The sequence below is a fragment of the Taudactylus pleione genome, unplaced genomic scaffold, assembly GCF_031769625.1.
Source record: "Taudactylus pleione unplaced genomic scaffold, aTauple2 ptg000274l, whole genome shotgun sequence".
NCBI classification, from domain to species: Eukaryota; Metazoa; Chordata; class Amphibia; order Anura; family Myobatrachidae; genus Taudactylus; species Taudactylus pleione.
This window is the reverse complement of record NW_028284676.1, coordinates 652,269-672,150: the sequence shown is the minus strand read 5'-3', so window position 1 is coordinate 672,150 and position 19,882 is coordinate 652,269. Positions and strand designations below refer to the sequence as shown.

At 45.0% G+C, this 19,882-nt stretch overlaps 1 protein-coding gene across 3 annotated transcripts in view; it reads left to right on the top strand.

The window, feature by feature from the left end:
• LOC148513657 (neural proliferation differentiation and control protein 1-like) overlaps window positions 1-13,174 on the top strand; it is a 32,562-nt gene extending 19,388 nt beyond the window's left edge. For 2 of the 3 annotated variants that reach the window (XM_088481489.1, XM_088481493.1), the window contains 5 exons: window positions 10,559-10,625; window positions 12,155-12,233; window positions 12,619-12,692; window positions 12,867-12,954; window positions 13,052-13,174. In XM_088481489.1, coding sequence (XP_088337615.1) covers window positions 10,559-10,625; window positions 12,155-12,233; window positions 12,619-12,692; window positions 12,867-12,954; window positions 13,052-13,108 — 365 coding nt within the window. In that variant the 3' untranslated portion in view covers window positions 13,109-13,174. The remainder of the gene's footprint in view (window positions 1-10,558; window positions 10,626-12,154; window positions 12,234-12,618; window positions 12,693-12,866; window positions 12,955-13,051) is intronic. The other variant, XM_088481490.1, reaches the window with a different exon arrangement.
• Window positions 13,175-19,882: the final 6,708 nt, after the last annotated feature.

Here is a 19,882-nt window from a genome sequence, read left to right as displayed (position 1 = left end):
ACCTTAAGTCTCTCTCTGCTTCCTGCAGAGTAACACTGGGATAGTTAGCCTGGCCTCTGGCTTCTCAATGGTCAGCTATGCTGCTTCTTCTAGCAGGTTCCGGCCTGGTCTTTAGTGGCTGGCTGCCTCACAGTTGCAGTCTAACACAGTCTTTTAGAGGTTTTAGGGTTCTACCTACCTCCTGTAGGTCTGAACCCTGGCTTCCTAGCCACCAGTGGCTTCCCAGCACACACTGGTCTCCAATTGCAGTCCCACCTGGACTGTCTGACTGGTCTGCCTCAGTCCTCCCAGGACTGAATCCACTGGGCAGCAATTAGGCATCTTCCCACAATCCTTTTCTTCTCTGTGTGGGCAGATCTCTCCTGCCCCACACAGAATCTGCTGCTCACCAGCACCATCTCTGGTGATACTGTCACAATTGTAAATGTATGAACTGTCCTCTATCAAATATCAGGGCAATTAAGTAAAACTAACTGTAGACACTTCTCTTTTTAGAGGGGGATGCAAATGGTGGGTATTTATCCAAAATAAGGGGTCTATTTACTAAGCTGTGTTAGGAGACAGAGTGAAAAGTAAAAAGAAAGTGATAAGGTACCAGCCAATCAGCTCCCAACTGTCATCTCACAGGCTGTGTTTGAAAAATGACAGTTGGGAGCTGATTGGCTGGCACCTTATCACTTTCTTATCACTTTTCACTCTGTCTCCTAACACTGCTTAGTAAATAGACCCCTAAGTGCTTACTCTTCCTCCATATAAGCTCCTTGTTCCTTACTCCAATCTTCACTCCTGTACCCAGCCTGAAATCTATCATGTACATTTCTTAATTTTACACCCTTGAGGGACAGCCTCAACTGTACTCTAGAGCATGGTGGGGGGAAAGGGTGTTGACAGGTCACGGTTTTTAAGGATTTCTGTCTGTGGATGCAGGTGGGATAACTACTGAACCAAAAACATACATTAACTCACCAGTGCATAATTGCAGAAATCCTGAAAGCATGACCTGTTGGTGGTACTTGAGGACTAGGGTTGAGAACCCGTTTTAAACCAGTTTGTCCCAACCTCAGACCTCAAGGCGGAATCAGTATGAATGACTGCTAGATTACAGCCCGGCGGTTCAAATCCCGATGGAAGCAGCCCAATGATTCTAAATCCCGACAGTGCAGGTAAGTATACTATCCCTACCCCTCTCCACCCCCCTAATCTTACCTTAGGGGTGCCAAACCCTGTCCCCCCTGGGGTCCCTAAACCTAACTCCCCCATCCCCGGCTAAGTGTATACTTACCCCGGCTGGGCACGATCGGTCCGGCGTCCTCTCAGTGTTCCGGCATCGGGATTAATATAGGCGTCGGTATTTTGACGCCTATGTTAAATCCCTTGTCGGGATTCCTGTGTCGGGATTGAGACAGGCGGCCATGTGGCCGCCAGTCTCATAACTACATCCCCCTCAAGGCACCCTGACAAGTTTTAAGGATATTCACGCTTCAGCACAGATGGTTAAATTAAAATACCTGTGGTAGTAATTAAAGCTAGGTACACAATGTGCAATTATTATTTTTTTGGACCAACAAACGGAGCAATTTTTCTGCAAATCGAAAGCCCAATATCTGAGCTACACAAAACAATTTATTTTTATTTTTTTTATTAGAGGTCACTGATTTTCAGCCACGTCACACTAATTTTGCATATGGCCGCTTAGAAGGAGGATGACTTGGTCACAGGAAAACATAGGAAATATGGGCAGATTATCAGGAAATGCACACACACTGCTCAATAGCAGGAGATTGAGGCCGAGAGTTTCCGTCTCGGCCGACAGATCAGTTAAGTGGAAAAAATAAAACAGTGAGGTCTCCTATATTTTAATCAACCAGCACCAGGCTCAGTGAGCCAGTCCTGGTTATGGAAATACAGGGGACAAAATGAGTAGGGGCCCCCTGTATTTTTCACAGCCAGCACTGGAGTATTTCTAGCAGCGGTGTAATGTCGGCCAAAGCATTTATCACCCCTCACTAGTCATTCTAGGCCGGGGGTCCCCAAGGCCTCCGTAGGAGCTGCCCGCTGACTGAGTGGACAGGCTGTCTATCAAACTTTACCCTATAGACTTCAATGGTGGGAAAGCACCATTGAAGTCTATGGCCCAAATTCAATTAGTTTTGCGTATGCGATAAAGTTTCACATGCCGGACTTTTCACCTATATCGTGTATTTTAGCCGCAGAAACTTATAGTGCGCGTACTCGCTATTTGCCCTATCCAATTCCAAGACGTGAAAACGGAGACACGTGAAGTCAGAATAGGCGAAAAGTGGTGTCAGAATCGGGGAAACCAGCCTGAACCCCCAAAAAAGATGCAGAAACCTTGGGGAACAATGTAGTAGTGCCCAATTAGTCCTAATAAAATTTATTTGGGGTACTTAAGTTCGCGCAATTGCCACTAATTTGCGTCTTTGCACAAGTGGTGAAGAATGGCATAAAGCAGTATTTTTTGGAGAAAATAAGTAGTCCTATCAAAATTGGGGTATCTGAAAATGTGAAAATAGAATGAGCGCTGTTAAAAATGGAATGGACAAACAAACAAACATGAACACCAACACACAATACACACCACTGAACATATAAATGATGTTTAAAGCTGTTTTGAGGATATTAAAAAGCAGGTCCAGGCAAGTAAGCAATGGTGATGCAAAGTCCAAAGCAGACTATCTGTCCCTACCTGTGTCTTTAATCCTGAGCGCTGGAAACGTGTATTTTCCTCTTGCCAGTGCACCGCCGATAGGCGTGCAATGTATTGGAAGGACGGCGGCGGGTGTGTGCAGCAGCACAAAGTGACGTCAGCAAGCCAGCGAGTCAGTCGGCAACAAGTTCCGCTCCTCTGCCTTTACTTAGATAGTGGTGGGCCCAACGCGTTTCATACCTGCCATGATACTTCAAGTGGCAAGAGGAAAATACACGTTGCCAGCGCTCAGGATTAAAGACACAGGTAGGGACAGATAGTCTGCTTTGGACTTTGCATCACCATTGCTTACTTGCCTGGATCAGCTTTTTAATATCCTCAAAAGAGCTTAAACATCATTTATATGTTCAGTGGTGTGTATTGTGTGTTGGTGTTCATGTTTGTTTGTTTGTCCATTCCATTTTTAACATCGCTCATTCTATATGTTAAAATCAATTTTCGTTTATAATTGAGCTGCTTTCTGTTATATTATTACATACTAAGCGCAGTCCATTAAAACCATATATCTGAAAATGTGTGCAAGCATCTTTAAATGTCTCTAAAGTGTAGTTATAAAAAATGCTAAATTCCACCCTCATAAAAGCACCTGCAACCCCCAAACCACTTGACCCCTTCTTACAGCACCCCCAGAACATTATTTCACTAGTTTACAAACTTGTCCCCCCACTTTGTGCTTTTTCACCCCAAACGCAAAGTACTTTTTTGGGGTGTTCCTTTTTCTTTTTAGTGATTTTTTTTAAGCAGTTATCCTTTGGGGGGGCTATTTTAAGGGTTTTCCCCACCTTTGCACCCAAAATAATAAAATGCACTTTTCTCCTGCTATTCAGAGGCAAATCTTTTTCACCTATTACATTGCATTGATTTTCCGCGTACGCGCAAAGCGGATGGAATTGAATACGGAGATAAGTTTCCGACAGACGAAAAGTCGCAATCGGCGATACTTTTTCGAGGTTCTTGGCTTTTCGCTTCTAATTTGAATATGGGCCTATGTTGGGAACCGCTACATTGCACCCTATGATGGGAACTGCAAGGTTCACCTCTATTAACCTTGTGGTTCCCATCATAGAATAAAATGTAGACGTTCCCACCATAGACTTCAATGGCGCTTTACCACCATTGAAGTCTATGGGGGAGAGTTTAATAGACAACCTGCCCGCTCATAGCCAATCAGCAGACAGCTCCTACGGAGGTGCCCGCACCTTGCACGGTGGCTTTTCGAATGACAGGAGTCACCCGGGTCCTACCTTTTGAGAAAGTCACGTGGGCTTGACGAAACATGTTAAGGACTCCACCTACAGGTTTTTACTTACACAGTTGAACCCACTTCCATCTCACTGTTACGAGCCCGGCCGGGTCCCATACAGCTGCTCATAGGACCGCTCTCTGCACAGCCTGAGGACGCTCGGACAAGCGGCCCTGCTCACATAGAGCTTTCATTTAATAAGCGTGAGTTAATACCCGGCAGTTGCCGTGGTTTATGACTGTGGTAAACTAATTTTATACAGTTACTATTTTAAATATATCGTCAACTGGAATATTCCGGGACTTAATATTTATAATGGAGTTCCGTTAATACCTATATCAGCTCCCGTGCATCTATTCAGGATAACCCTGGTTTGTCTCTCCTTCACACAGAGGGCCTGATTCAGAGCCGGACGCTATTTGCGCTCACTCGTTTAGAAAAAGGGGCCGGCTATTTAAATTGAGCGCTCGCTCTTTGCGGTCTGTTGACGCCTCTATGTCTGAGCGAGCGACATATGCGCTCACTATTTTGTAAAGACGCCCCCTGGCCGCTCGCATCCTACGTCATCTCCACTATTTATTTGATTAATCGAGTACATCGAAAGGCATCTGAACTGCTCGCAGTGCTTGTGGTTGGATTTTCCTACCGCAATCATGCGACCAGTTCAGGCTAAGAAACAACCAAGTGACGTGGTCGATGACGCTGCTTTGTTAATTATGCACACCCTTAAAACGCCCGTTTTTACCTTTTGGCATGCCTGCGTTCGGATCTCCACTCCCCGTTTTCAAGCACCTTCCCCTGTTACCACCCACAAACGCCTCATTCTGTCACTCAAATTAGCAGGCATTCGCTATTTTGGGAGCACACTATTTCCGACTGCAATGACTGGTTCGCGCATGCGTATTACAACCCATGCGCAGTTGTGCGAACATCGCTTGGAGTGGCCCTGAATCAGGCCCAGAATTCCATGTTGCAATATATCCTCTTTGAAGTGACCACTATATATTAAGAGGATTACTTTTATATTTTTTTCCTCACGACTGACTATCACTACAGAATCTCAAGGCTGGTTTTTGACACGGTTTTAGTATTGAAATCGATATATTGGGAGCGATTCAATTCAACGCGAGTTGAATAGCGCCGGGAGCTATTCAGTGCGCTATGTGGTCGGAGAACGGCAGTTATCGCGCCTTAACAAGGGTGTTAAGGTGCGTTAACCGGCATTCTCTGACCAAAGTGCCGGGCGCATGGTTGTTAGCGCCGCGCTAAGCAGAACAGCTGTGCGCCCTGCACTTTGGTCGGATTTCTCCTTGCATCCCCAGGGGGTGCGAGAAGAAATCCTTAGCGCGCCCAAACAGCGCGGTGTATTGAATAGCTGCGGGAGCTCCCTCCCATCGCTATTCGACATCGCACTGAATTGAATTCCCCCCCCATTGACTTTCTTACCTTGAGATCTCATATTTAGCAATACACTGGTGGATTTATGTGTTTTTACTATTGTATTTTTTATTTTAGATCAATATAGCAAATATTTATTTTGATACATTTTTTTTTAACTTTGATATTACACATATATTGCATTTCTAGAGTTGGTCTGTGCAGCTCTTATATATTTGTGTTGATTTGTTCGAGTTGAGTTTACAATAATTGGAGCCGTAGCTGATAAATTATAGGAGTGACAGATTGGAGGTTCTTTATCTCAGAAGCCTTGGAAATATATTGCCCTATGTCACCTGGTCTGCTCATTCACACAGAGAAAATATGTGTCAACACACTTCCTCCCCTCCGGCTTTTCACTTTATTTTTTTAACCCCACGGATGCCTACTTGCACTAAAGAGGACGTGCTCTACACTAGGAATAGAGTATGGATTTTTTTTTTTTTTTTTTTTAACAGGTTACGTGGATGCTACATGGAGAAGAGGATGTGAATGGCTAGAGGGTGTGTAGGAGTGTGCTTATTAAAGTTATACCCCTTTTACACCGGAGCTAAAATCCGGGTTATTGCAGGGTTAACCCGGGCAGCTCCCTGGTGTAAAAGGGGAGAGGCTTGGATCGCTGGGTCGAGTGACCCGGCAATCCAACCCAGGTAACTAGCAGGGTTTAATACGGGCGTAGCCCGTGAAACCCTGCTGTGAAAACAGCGCACTCCGCGTCACGATGACCTGGCATGCGCTGCTAGCCGGCCGATTGGTCCGGCTTCAGTGGCGCTTGGAGATTAAGTCATCTCCAAGCGACCACTTTCACTCCGGAAAAGACCCGACTCCGGTGTGTGCGGCGCCGACTCAGGAATATCCAGAGTCAGCGCCGGCAAAATTCAGGGTCTAATCCGGATAGGAACTTTGTTCCAACTCCGGGTCAGACCCAGAATTTAGGTGGAAAAGGTGTATTATACTATCACAGTGTCTCTCTTGTGGTTTTTAGACTATTTCTTTAACAAGAGTACTACAAGTAACATCAGGCCCATAATGCCCAGGCTTGCTGGTACTTGTGGTTCTTCAAGTACCAGCAGAGAAGCCTTGCTGGGACTTTTAGTTTCCCTGTTAAAGACAAGTCAAACAATTTTTCTAAACATTTATTAACCCCACACCCACCGCAACCAGGGGTGTGGGGAACAGCTACAGGCTATTAGCTTGGGCCTGGGGTACCCCCGCTAGAAAGAGTCTGGTGCTGGTTGTGGAAAATACAGGGGACCCCTACTAAAGTTGTCTCGGTATTTCCAAAACCAGGACTGTCTCACTGAGCCTTCTGCTGGTTGATAAAAAAATATAGGGGAACCCTACATCTCCCCCCCCATATTTTCATAACCAAGAAAGGCTTTTATTGGGTGAGGGGCCCCACATCAGTATATTTCCATACATAAGCATTCACTGATCTACAAAAGCTTCTGTATAGCTCGCACCTAATGAAAGTCGCATTACAGTTGCAAGTTTACCGGTTACCAGTTTAACTCACATGAAAGTCAACCTGGGACACTAACTCGCACCCTATTACATTTGCGAGTTTCCGGACAAACTCGCACCTCCACATGTGCGAGAAGGGCTGAGTTTGTCCCACACAAAAATTACATTTGCCCCTTCGTTCCAGAAATGTACTTCGCTCATCTTGGTCCTTGATAGCCGATTGTAAAATGGGCATATACAGTATGTGACAGTAAGGAGAAGCTTGCTAGAATTGTAAAATACAACATGACCAGATCCTATTGCTTCTGCAAATAGATTATTATATGTCCATCTCTGCACGGTGGAGGCTATTGCAGAGGTTGCCATGGTTTTGCTGCATTCAGGCTCTCTAGAGATTACATAATTATTTCATTCTATAGTGGAATTATTCCCAGAACAGAGAAATGGATGTTACCCATACAGAAATAATGGAAGATGCAGCTTCCTGATGGTAATTTTACAGTATTCCATGAGTACTAACCCACAATTAGCTGAGTATCGGTGGGACAGCAGGCTGGTAACAACCTGATAGAGTACACTCTCACTATAATGCACAAGCAGAGTGTGCTGGGAGCAGTAGTGCTCTAGGCACTAGGTAAACCAGTGTAGAATATGCTTGGCCTAGGTCAGTGTTGGCTAACCTTGACACTCCAGCTGCTCTGGAACTACATAACCCAGCATGCACTGCTACAGTTTTGCTATTAGGGCATGCTAAAACTGTGGCAGGGCATGCTGGGATATATAGTTCCACAACAGCTGGAGTGTCAAGGTTAACCAACACTGGCCTAGGTGCACGTGGTGTTAAGTATGTAAGGCAGGTGTTGGTGCTGGTGGCAGTTAGTCCACACGTGGCCCAGTGTAACCAGATCTTAGATTTATTGGATTGGGTAGAACAGCAAGTGGCAAATGACAAAGGGATATAACATGTGTAACAGTGGTATGCAGATTATATATAGGCAGCCCGGAGCTTAGGGTGTTGCTGGGCCTTGTAGTATACCAGGTGTGGTAGTGAAAAATACACTGGGGGATGGTAGCGGTGAGGCCTTGTACTATAACAGTGGTGGTATAGCATACATGCAGTCCAACTATGCGAGTTGGGTCAGTCCATCCTCATGGAACACCAAGTAGTAAAGATCGGCGGAGAGGTATCTCAGGGGTCAGATCTGTCTGGTTGCGCTCCAGCAGGTCCTAAAGCTCAGTCCTACCAGTCAGATCCTGGAGGAAGGGCAGCGCATGACCGCACTGATTCCAACATCCATTACCGACTACAGCCCAGCCTTACCCTTCTAAAGTCGTTAGAGGAACACTGATCACTTGATTGGGGATGAAGTCTGCATCCCGGGTGACGGGATGCCGACTGTCTAAATACCGGCACCAGAATCCCAGCAGCAGTCGTGATCCCGGCTCCAGAATACAGACCGTCGGTATCCCATCTGTATCAGGGGTTAAGCATTAAGAAGGGAGGAGGTGGTGGTGGGGGGGGGGTTAGGTTCAGGCACCACAAACGGAGGGGCTAGCATACTGACCAACAAGAGTCGGTATGTTATCCCTGTCAGGATCCCGGCGTCTGGAATCTGAGCACCAGCATGCCAGCAACCCAAACCATTTTATTGCTATGCATTCCCCGCGTCAACATTCATAATGTCAACATAGTGAAAACATTAGGACTAGGCTTACATTAGATGTTAACATTATGACAGTGTCAACACGTATTCGACAGACCGTATGTCAACATTTCAACTGCCAGCACAACACATGTATCCCATTTTATTAGAGCAGCTGCAGGAGTTTCTCAGTCAACAGTCATTGCTGAATGCCAAGTACACCAGGAGTACTCCTTTTGCTATAACCAGTTTATCTGCTATGGTTCCGTTTGGATACTTTAAATATTTGAATCATTTCATCCTTCACACTGCTGCTATTTTTTTTTTTTTCATCTTCATGTGGATTTTAGGATACTGACTCCAGAGCAGAAACAAAACCAATACTCTCATTCACACGTGTGCAGCACAGTCACCATACAGGAAAGCGAACCCAGTTTTCACGTGTTATTGACAAAAACCTTTCGCCGATGACATCATTTTTGCCTGTTTTGATTTTACTCCATATTCAATTTGGAAGACTTTCCGCCTATGAATAGCAGGTGGAAGATGTGCAGAATTGGGGTTTTGGGGTGCAACGTTGCAGGAATCCCCATGCAGCCTTCAGACAGTCCCCAAAAGGTAAACTGTCAAAAAATTAAAACAACTTAAGGACACCCCCAAAAAATCCCTTTGAATTTGGGGGCAAAAAAAATGTTGGGGGGACAGATAAAAACTAGCAAACTTGACTCTAGGGGGGTCCCCAAGTATGCCCCAGATGTTTTTTTTCATTGCAGGGGCTTGCGGCAGGTGGATTTCTCAAAATTTTTTCCACTTCACTTTAGCAACTTTAAAATATGCTGACCCCCATTTTCAAGTACCCCAAATTTGCTGGGATAAGTTATTTTCTGCAAAAAACAAACAAAACACCAGAATACTATTCTGCACCACTTATACAAAAACGCTATTTAGCAGCTATTGAGCCAGTTTAAAAACACCTAATACCTTCAGCAAGCCAAATCGGGGGGTACCATAGTGAACCCCCATGTCAGAGCATCTTTTGGGGGGGTGTCAGGCTGATTTCCCCAAATCTGACAGGACATTCCACCTATTCAAGTTTCGCAGGGTGGCGTTTTCGCATATTTCCATATTGAATATGAGGTAAAGCAGGCACGGCCGCGATACTTTTCCGCTTACAAAAGACGCGATGTAGGTGAAAAGTCTGGGAGGCGGAAAAGTTTCGCGGATCCGCTCGAATTGAATACGGTTCTTAGTTTCACTTTTTGTTTAATCCATATTTACAGAGATCAGTTTATCATCTGCGCAAATTCAAGTCCTATAAAAGGAAACACAAGGCTTAGACACGATTGGCTGGTAAAGCAAAACACATGCAGGGATGGGAGCTGCAGTTATCACAGCCAGTGCCGACAATAGGAACCATTTATCACACTAATAATTGGACAGACTAACAAATTACTCATGTGTCTATTTACCAAGTCTTAGATGGAGATAAAGTACCAGCCAAACAGCTCCTAACTTTTTTTTTTTTTCAAACATCCTGTGATATGGCCATTATGAGCTGATTGGCTGGTACTCTCTCTATTCACTTTATCTCCATCCAGGGCTTAGTAAATAGACCCCTCCGTGCCTGATGGCCCAATGATAAGCCAAACTGGATTAGTGTAGTTGATACTTAGGGGTACATTTACTAAAGTGAGTTTTTAGAAGTGGAGATGTTGCCCATAGCAACAAGATCCTACTGAACATTTAAATAGCACCTTCTAGAAGAGAATAGCTAGAATCTGATTGGTTGCTACCAAATATAAAAAAAATATACTACAGAGATAATTGGTTCCTCCTTTAAAAGCTGTCACATTTGTTGTGAACGCAACTTGCAGGAAAGGAACACGCATGTATACAAACCATCAGCCTTTTACAACTTTACATGGTGTAAACAATCAACAGCCTCTAATCAAATATAAATAAATTAGAAACAAACCGGCTGCAGTTTAAATTTATTTCTTGTATACATCAATTCATATATTGTGATGCTGTGTTCTGTTTAAGCCCTGATTGTCATCTGCAGCCTGACCGCTTTGTCTGGGATCCTGGTAGCAGCTCTCTGCTGGTACAGGTAAGTCACCGAGAGACAAACACTGCACCACAGGTGTACTGTTAGGGTCACACAGCAGAAACTATTGCAGGAGCTGATCAGAATGTATTTTACTCCATGGCTAAAGAGGAGAGCACATTTTACATCTGGGAATAGGAAATGATATCACCCGATTATTAAAAATGGAGAGGGGACACGACACTATAGCAAAATAATAAAGGGGGTACAGAAGATTAATGCAGCTATAAAGGAGATTCCTCCCCTGCATAATTAGTAGCCTATATGGAGGGACACATAATTTGAGGAGTACATTTATATAAACACTAGATGCAATATAGCCTTGCATCCCTCCCCCACCCCATTTATTAGCAGTATAATAGCCTGACACCTATGCTTTTTTTGGTGTACTTTACATGTTTAGATCTATAGATGATCAGTGACTTGTGATGTAGCCCTGACCTCTTCAGGTGAACTTGGGCTGAGTTGTTCTCATTGACTATTTAAATCGGATATCCTGGACAAGTCATCACCCTTCACTGTTAGGAATCCGCTAAATAGGATAAATGGCGATTTAAATATATAAAGTTTTACAGATTAGACCACTTTCCCCAAATTCTATAAATCAGTGCGGGGGCTGCTTAGACAGCAGCTATAGGGAGTTACGTGGATTTGTATCATGAGATGCACCAAAAAGGGTCTCTGGCTTAGCAAAATTGTCTGCTAGAACATTACCTTGTCAGACATAAGAGCTTAGTCCGTTACTTACATATGGACCAGTAGGGAATCATTCAGGAAGCCGATGGACGGCCTCCCGACCGTATAATGGCGGCAAGGGTTACATGACAGGTGTCAAAATCCCGTTGCCTGCCATTTTCCCTACGCCGCGAGCCCAAAACCTGGCTTACCGATTGAAGCCGGGTACGAACGACTGGGGGTGGGGGGTTGGGTTTGGATTTGTCCAAAACGTTGAGTATAAACACTAAAGGCACCAAAACCAAATAAACCCAGAAAAAATAAAATAAAATGCTCCTTAAGAGATCACTGCAATACTCCGCTACAACAAGATTACATAAATATATTATGTAATAAGCATATATTATAGTCCGTGCATTATTTATTTAAATTCGATGCAGATCTATTTTCTGTAGTTACAGTCGTTAAAGTGGCTTAATCCACGCACATAATGTACTTTCTAAAACAAAGCCAGGCAGATGCAAGTAGTGCATGGCGGGACTTGTAGTACCACAACAGAAGAGACATTTGTTTTATACTGGGCTATAATAACCTAACAACTTGTTTATGACTGTGCAGTAGAATTCGGGGTATTGAAGGCCTCCAGTTACTGTGAAACTACCCATCCCAGCATTCCCTGCCAATTTTAGCATGCCCTAATAGCAAAACGGTGGCAGGGCATGCTGTGATAAGTAGTTCCACAGCAGCTGAAGGTCGGCACGTTGAGCATCCCCCACAGTAGATCATTACATCCAGGACACTTAGGTCTGAACCAGATAGCATTTGGCCACATATCTGATGTTTCTATGCTCGTCTAGGTTGCAAAAAGAGGTGCGGCTGGCACAGGAGATGGCATATAAAGCATACAAGGGCAGCAGGCAGCACCCCTGCCAGAGGGTAAGTCACAGGCCAGGCCATGGTGCACGCAGGTAACTGCACACAGCGCAGGGCATGAAAGAGGGAGGGAAAAGTTATAATTTACATAAAGTCAAAACTTATAAAAGACACATGGGTCTCATTTATCAATGAGTATTATCATTCACAACGAGCCATGAAACTCGTTGCGTATGTTAATTGTGCTCCAGCCAATCAGTTCCCAGCTGTCATCTGTTTGAAAAATGACAGTTAGGAGCCGATTAGCTGGAACATCATTTATCATATACCACTTGCTGCGAGTGATAGAACTCATTGATCAATGAGGCCCACAGGATGTAGTGTGGGCAGGAAAGGTTACACACAGATCATTCTAACAACTGGTTTCTCCATCTCTCTTCTCCCCCAGCAGTCTGCAGATGATATGTCACAATACATGCAGCACTACAACAGCCAGAAGAAGCACTTCCAGGCCCAGGAGAGGTGAGCAACATGGGCAGAAATAACACTACACTCACACCCTTTATTCCTTGTTAAACTCATCTTTGCACTAGTGGGTGGTCTACACAACCATTCACATTTTTAGGATCCCATAGGCCAAGAGGTGTTTGTTCTACAATGAATCATTCTAATTCTTGCCCCCATAACCCTCACTAGCTGCAGGAAGCCTTGCCAGCAGCTGTCCACCGACTCAGAGGCCGACCTAGAGGAGTTCGCCATCTACGAGTGTCCTGGGCTAGCACCGGTGAGTTTACACAGCAAACCACACATTTTAATAGAGTGTAGATTGGAATTGGTGGCTCGCTTTAAAGTCTACTTGTAACTGTCCCTCTTCTCCACAGACGGGCGAGATGGAAGTCCACAACCCTTTGTTCGATCCATCGAGGACCAGTCAGTAATGTGGCGTGGAACCTGAAACATGTGTATATTATAAGCTACATTTATAAAGCATATATCTGCAAGTATTCCATCGGCTTGGTGTACACTTAAGTTATAGTATAGTGATTCTACTTAGATGTTCTTGGGTATAGAAAGAAGTATAATCACACTGAACATACCCACACGATGATGCATCTGGATTAGTTTACCAACATTTGAGTTTAGGCCTTTGTGAATGCACAATAGCTTCAGTGCCAATTTCCTCACAGAAGCCCAATAGGTAGTACTGTCGCTCTGTGAGATCTGTATTCCATATAAAGTGTGTTCATTTGAGTCAGAATGCAGCATGGAAGTACTGATCACCCCATATTTATGAAATTCCCATGGCCGGTCGGGGCACTGCAGGGTGAACACAGGATGGGCATACACACATTTTGCCCCTCACATCTCCAACGCTGACCTAAAACGTTTGCGTGCAAAGTCCAGTCAGCTCCTGTCACTTTACAGGCTATAGGGGCGATTTAATTGTTTTTTTACCCATGATAATTAATGGTTGCCCAGGGTTGCAATTGTTCTGGATGCCCATCATTACAGTCTTCATGCCCTATTAGACCGGGTTTAGCCATGTAAAATGGCTAAACTCGTCCTGGTTAGGGACAGCCAAACTGCAGTTAAGGCGCCCTAACCACGGGTTTATTGCACATTTTTGCTCACACCCTCCTTAGGGTGCGAGCAGACATGCCAACACCTATCACGCCCATACGGAGCAAAAATGTAACTGCTCCATCGGGCACCTTACAAAAAAATAAAATGCAGCAGTTTTTGAAAAAAAGGAGAGTTATGGTAAAAACTTACCCTTGTTAACTCGCTTTCATCGAAGTCCATAGAGTCCACAGGAAGACAATGTGGTGTACGTGAGACTTGTTTATACCAGGATGATCCGGTCCTTGCCCCTATACCCCACCGACAGCCTGAAGGCAACTCCGTTTTGTTAACAAGCCCAAGGCAGGAGATGAGAGAAAGAAGACTGGTACACTGAGGAATCACACTCTTACACAGAGAAAGAAACAAGTAACCAAGAGAAGACACCCATAGAAGCCAGGTGCATCAGGGCGGGTGCTCTGTGGACCCTATGGACTTCAAAAGAAAGGTAACAAGGTAAGTTTTACCATAACACTCCTTTTCTTTTTCAGTCCATAGGGCTCCAGAGACAATGGGGATGTCCCAAAGCAGTTTCCTGATGGAACTAATACGGTCCACGTAGATCTTCAGAGAACAGACCACATCCAAAGAGGCCTCACCTGCCGAGAGGTCTGGTGATTGATAGGCCGGAACCACAATTTCCTCATTAAGATGGAAATGAGACCACCTTGGGCAGGAAGCCAGGGAGCGTTCGAAGAACAGCCCTGTCCAGATGAAAAATTAGAAATGGGGAGTGACAAGAAAGCGCCCCTAAATCAGATACCCTACGGGCAGATGCTATAGCCAGAAGAAAAAAAGTCTTCGCAGTGAGCCATTTGATATCTACTGAATACAGGGGTTCGAATGGGAATTTCCTGAAGTGCGTGGAGAACCACTGACAAATCCCAGAGAGCCACAGAAGGGACAAAGGGAGGTTGTATAAGTAAAACATATATGGAGTAAAAGAACCAGCGCTCAAAGCTCACAAAAATCACAATAATAAAATAAAACTGATATAATGGATGAGGATAGACTGTTGACAATTATAAATCCAGATACATTTAAAGGAAAATATAAACAAGTAATATACTAAAAAAAAAAAAAAAACACTAAACATAGTGCATCAATAAGTTCACATTTAGATATTAAATAGAAAAGAACCAGTTGAAATGCAGATCTTGCAAATACTAGCAATTCCCAAGTTGTATGTACTGGGATAGGGCCTCCCTCCTTAGTGTCCAAAGGATAATAATAAGCAGCGTTAGAGATTACCAGTCTGTGGGATGTGCTCCAAAAGTTCCTTTTGGCATCCTTGGTGCCATTCATAAGGTGTAGTGATATGGAAACAGAAAGGTTCCTAATAGTGCCACAATCCTTGTCAGCGAGGTTGTATGAAAAGTCCAAAGTACATCCAGTGAGCTAGAGAATTTGCAGGAATAGCACTTTCAAAGTTTCACTGGTGTATTATCCCCAAGCTTCCTCATGAGGGGGGAGGATAATATACCTCCTGAGGAAGCTGACGGATAATAGACCAGCGAAACTCATTGAGTGAGGGCTTTGTAATTGGCTCGGGGTTCAAGGAAGTTGATTGGTAAGATCGCCTCGGCTGGAGACCAGCGTCTTTGGAAGGAGTGCTGGCCGATCACTGCGCCCCACCCGAGGAGGCTTGCGTCCGTGGTGAGGAGTGGCCAGTCTGGGATCCAAAAGGGGCAACCCTTGTTTAGGTGGGACGTCTGTTCCACCTGGAGAGGATCAGGTTTGTAGGGGCCTGGAGTGAAACTGAGCGAACTCTACCATGTCGAAAGTGGACACCATGGATCCCAAGGTCTGCATTGCAGAGTGAATTGATACTCAGCAACTGTGGAGTAATCTGCGCACTCAGTGCTGTAATAGAGATTTTGTTTGCTGTCAGGAAGATGTTCTGAGCCAGAGAGTCCAGGAAGGCTCCCAGATGTACCATTCTGTGAGAAGGGGTCAGGGAAGAAGTTTTCCAGTTGATCAGCCAACCGTGCGTTTATAGAAAGGCAATGGTTACTTATAGATGGCGGTGAAGAATTTCTGGGGAGCTTGGCAAGAGCAAGAAATCGTCCAAGTATGGGAGCAGTCTTATCCCCTGACGAGAAAGATAGGCCGCCATAACTGCCATGAATTTGGTAAAGACCTGAGGATCTGTAGAAAGCCCAAAAGGCAGTGCTTGAAATTAGTAATGTTGCTGTAAGACAGCAAACCAGAGATACTGCTGATGAGAAGGTGCTATAGGCACATGTAGGCAACAGTCCTGAATGCCCAGAGACACCATAAAGTCCCCAGGCTCCATAGCCAGGACAATAGAGCGTGGGTTCTGCCGCGTCTATTTGAATAGATATTCCAGCTCTTGCAAGTGCAGGTATATTCAATTTAGAGGTGGTCTCCTACCCTCCCAAAGGGTGAGTCAGAGAGGTCTGCGTCTTCTGCCTCCCCAGATGATAACTCAGAATCTGATAGCTGGGTGGGCTGGGAAGAAAACAGCACGCTTAGATTTATTAGGCAAGGGTTTCTCCTTTTGCAGCATTTGTTGAAAGGCTGTAGAGGTTTCCACCAGACTCTGCACTGAGGTAGAAAGTACATCTACCCATGGGGGAGGCAAAGGTTTCGCAGGGAGTACCTGCTGTGGCCATCCCATAGGGGAAGCTACCACAGGGACCGCAATTTTTGCCAACATCTGTGAAAAAAGCCCGGGGGTGTCCTGAGAAGAGGATGCAGGGGCTGATGGGCCAGGCGCCATATAACAAGAGGCACATAGACCATCTTGAATGAGATCCTCTTAAGCCAAGTCTGCTAAACAGGACTTGCAAGACACCAGAGTGAAAACAGCAGGCTGCTCGTTATTCTGGTCTTTGCTAGACATAGCTGCAAGGATAATGTAGCACACAATCTGGTGCAGTGAGCAACCCAGATATAAGTACAATAGGGCACAGTGTAGTGCGCAACACAGATATACAGTAAGTGATAGCCCTCACAAATAATGGTAGATGTGAGGTACAATGAAGCCCCTATACCTCAACAGTCCAAAGTTATAATGAAAGAAAGGTATAAGCTGACAGTTGAGAACAATAGACAGCAGTGGTAGCACAAGTCACATACAATACAGAGCATACAATATAACTGCAGTGGGCACTAAATTCAACTACACAGACCGCAGTGGCTGGTAGGAAATAGCGCTATATAACCTGACTCCTGGGAGAGGTACACAAGTAGACTGGACCCAGTGTTCCCGGAGACCTGAGGCTGTTGCGGAAAATGGCTAACCTGAGTCTGAGGGGGTGGAGGGTGAGTAGCAGCTCAGGGGCGGCAAGGCCGCAGTGGAATGGTGCCCTGAGCTAGGGGAGGGGCTGCAGGGAGAGGGTCTGCTTCTTTCCCAACAGCCACCAGGTCCCAAGCCTTAGATGTCCCCTGTGCCAGTATAGGCTATAACCTGGTAGTCTAGAGGCGTCCTGGACATACCGGTGTCCACACCAGCATCTTTGGTCTGTCTCCTGAGAACGGAGGTAAGACTGCGCATAGACACAGGGACCCGCCTTACCTGTCTCCTTGAGTCCCGGCTGCAGTCTGACGTCTGAGGAGCCCTGCCGAGACTACCTAGCTGAGGGCTGAAATAGAAGTGCAGACGTCCAGAGGACTGTCTAGCGCTGCTTGCTCTGTATGAATATGAAAGTCAATCAGAACAGTGAGGCTTTATTTTTATAACGGTGCTCCTGCTGGACACCAATGAAACTGAGCAGACTTCTGGCTGTGGGCAGGGTTTAGGAGGGGCAGGAGGATAAGGATCGGCGCATCCTGGCATAGAAAAAAAAAAAAAGCTTTGCTGTTGGTGTCCAGTCCTACAAGTACCACCTACACCCCATTGTCTCCCTGGGGAGCCCTATGAACCCTGAAGAAGACAGATGCTGAATAGATTGGTACTTTATCTCGCTCTCGTCATAACAATGAGCAAAAATTGTGGCTTGTTGGCAAAAGTTCAAGTCTTTGTTGTCCAACTTACCCTGAACATGGCAACTGAAGGGAATATAACAGCTTCTGGATTATGTGATGGAAGTAAATTAAAAATAGATCGAAACCAGGCTTGAGAACCATTTACGCAATTTTATGATGTCAATTGTTCATCACAAGGAAAAAAAAAAAAAACTAAATGACTAGATTTTGTCTTATCAGGGCGTTCCAATCCTTTAGTGATGGGTGACAGGCAGCACCCTGGCCACACCTCCAGCTCCATTTCCCACTGAGATTTATCCACAGCATTTCTGAGGGGCTCTCCCACTGCCTCCCTCCACGGCAGAGAGCAGCCGCTAGGTTTTCTGATCAGTTAAGGAACTTTTAGGCAGTGCCGTAAAAAAAATAAAAAAATAAAATAGACAGCGGTGGATACTAACTGGTACCCTGAGCACAGGGCATGCTGCAAAGTCTGAATGTGTATAGTAACAAATGGGGCACATTGAGAAAACTAGGAGATCAGAGTTGCATGTGGATAAAATATGGTGAAGATGGCATTATGAAAAGCAAGCTGCTGATGTGGAGGAACAGGAGGCACGGAGGCATTTTATTCATTAAGGGAAGGGGGAAGTAGTAGGAGGGAGAAGACAAATATAAGAGATGGGTAGTGTGCGTTTAGCAGTATAGTTTTAACCCTGATTCAGTAAGTTATGGACAATATTCACGTGGTTGGGTACAGCGCTCTGGGTCTTCTATGTAGTGTTCCTAGCTGCACCACATGTAGAGGGATCCTGATCTCCATTGTATTATATAAAGAAGATATTGTGGTGTGCTCTGAGGCACTTAATTTGATTAATCTTTGTGTATGTTCTGATAAGGCTCCTTTATTGGCAATTATACGCATAGTCCCCGCTTTCAATCTGTAGGCAGGGTGTTCTTATATGGTCCATATGGGTTCCCAGCACGGAATCAGTATGAATTACCACCGGACGCCTGTCATTTAACCCTCGCCGGGATAAAGCTATCGGGAAGCCAGCCATCGGGATTACGTCCACCGGTTTCCCGACTGCATACCCCAGCACTGACTACATTTGTAAAACAGAGGGGGGAGGGGGGGGGGCCTTGGACTGCACACCCTAATTTTCAAAATAGGAGATGCTGCGACTTGTAGTACAATGCAGGTGCCTGCATTCTAAGAACAATGATAGACAATAAAAATCCTGATAAACTCTACAATTAACATGGTGTAGAAGTGAGGTTCTTCGTACACGTTTGGCCGAAAATATTTGCCCATCCACCTAGTCAAGGTGAAACCCATAAGATGGGTCCCTAACATCCCTAATATTAACACTATACAAATTGGATTTGTCGCGCTCTATAAACCCCTTTATGTGAGGGCTATAGCCTGCACTGATGTAAGGATATCGTATGTTGAAAATATATATAGCAGAAAAATTATTCCGACAAAATAAATCTGATAAAGAAGAAATGTCGTGAAATGTTCAATCGGTCTTTACTAAAGGAATATCAAAATGGTATGACAAAGCACAGAACATGAAAATGGTTAAGTATTAATATTGAATACACATGTGACGATGGGAGCAGGCTCTCCACATCAAAATGAGTTGCCAAAAGAAAACAAAATGCAGCAATAAGATAAACGACAGCCGTCGGAGTGGATATGAAAGTTAGCAGGCAATTGGGAGTAGTAACAGGTATCACTATAACAAGTGTTCTCCTGTGTTTATATATATATATATATCTCATTGATGTGTCTTACACTGTGCTAAGGCACTTGGGGTTTGTGCAGTCTGTAGGCAAATAAATGTCAGTCAATGCTCTCTAAGGTGACAAGAGGTAGTTATGGTGTTAATGGTTGCGGGTCCCGCTGTAGAAAGTGTGCGGTTCCTGGGGGTGGATTCTTCCTGGGGTAGGAGTACGGAACTCCGGAGGGTGTGAGGCTGGTCAGTCCCCTGGCTTGCGTCAGCCGTACCTAATCCAAGCGGCAGCGAAGGTCCGAATGAACGGGCCGCACGCTGCCGGCACTGAAGGGGTTGACTGGTGAGGAGATATGACGGCAGTGGCTCGTGTGAGCAACAGATGCCGCAACCTCCTCCAACGGTGGGGCTTAACGGATCCTGCTC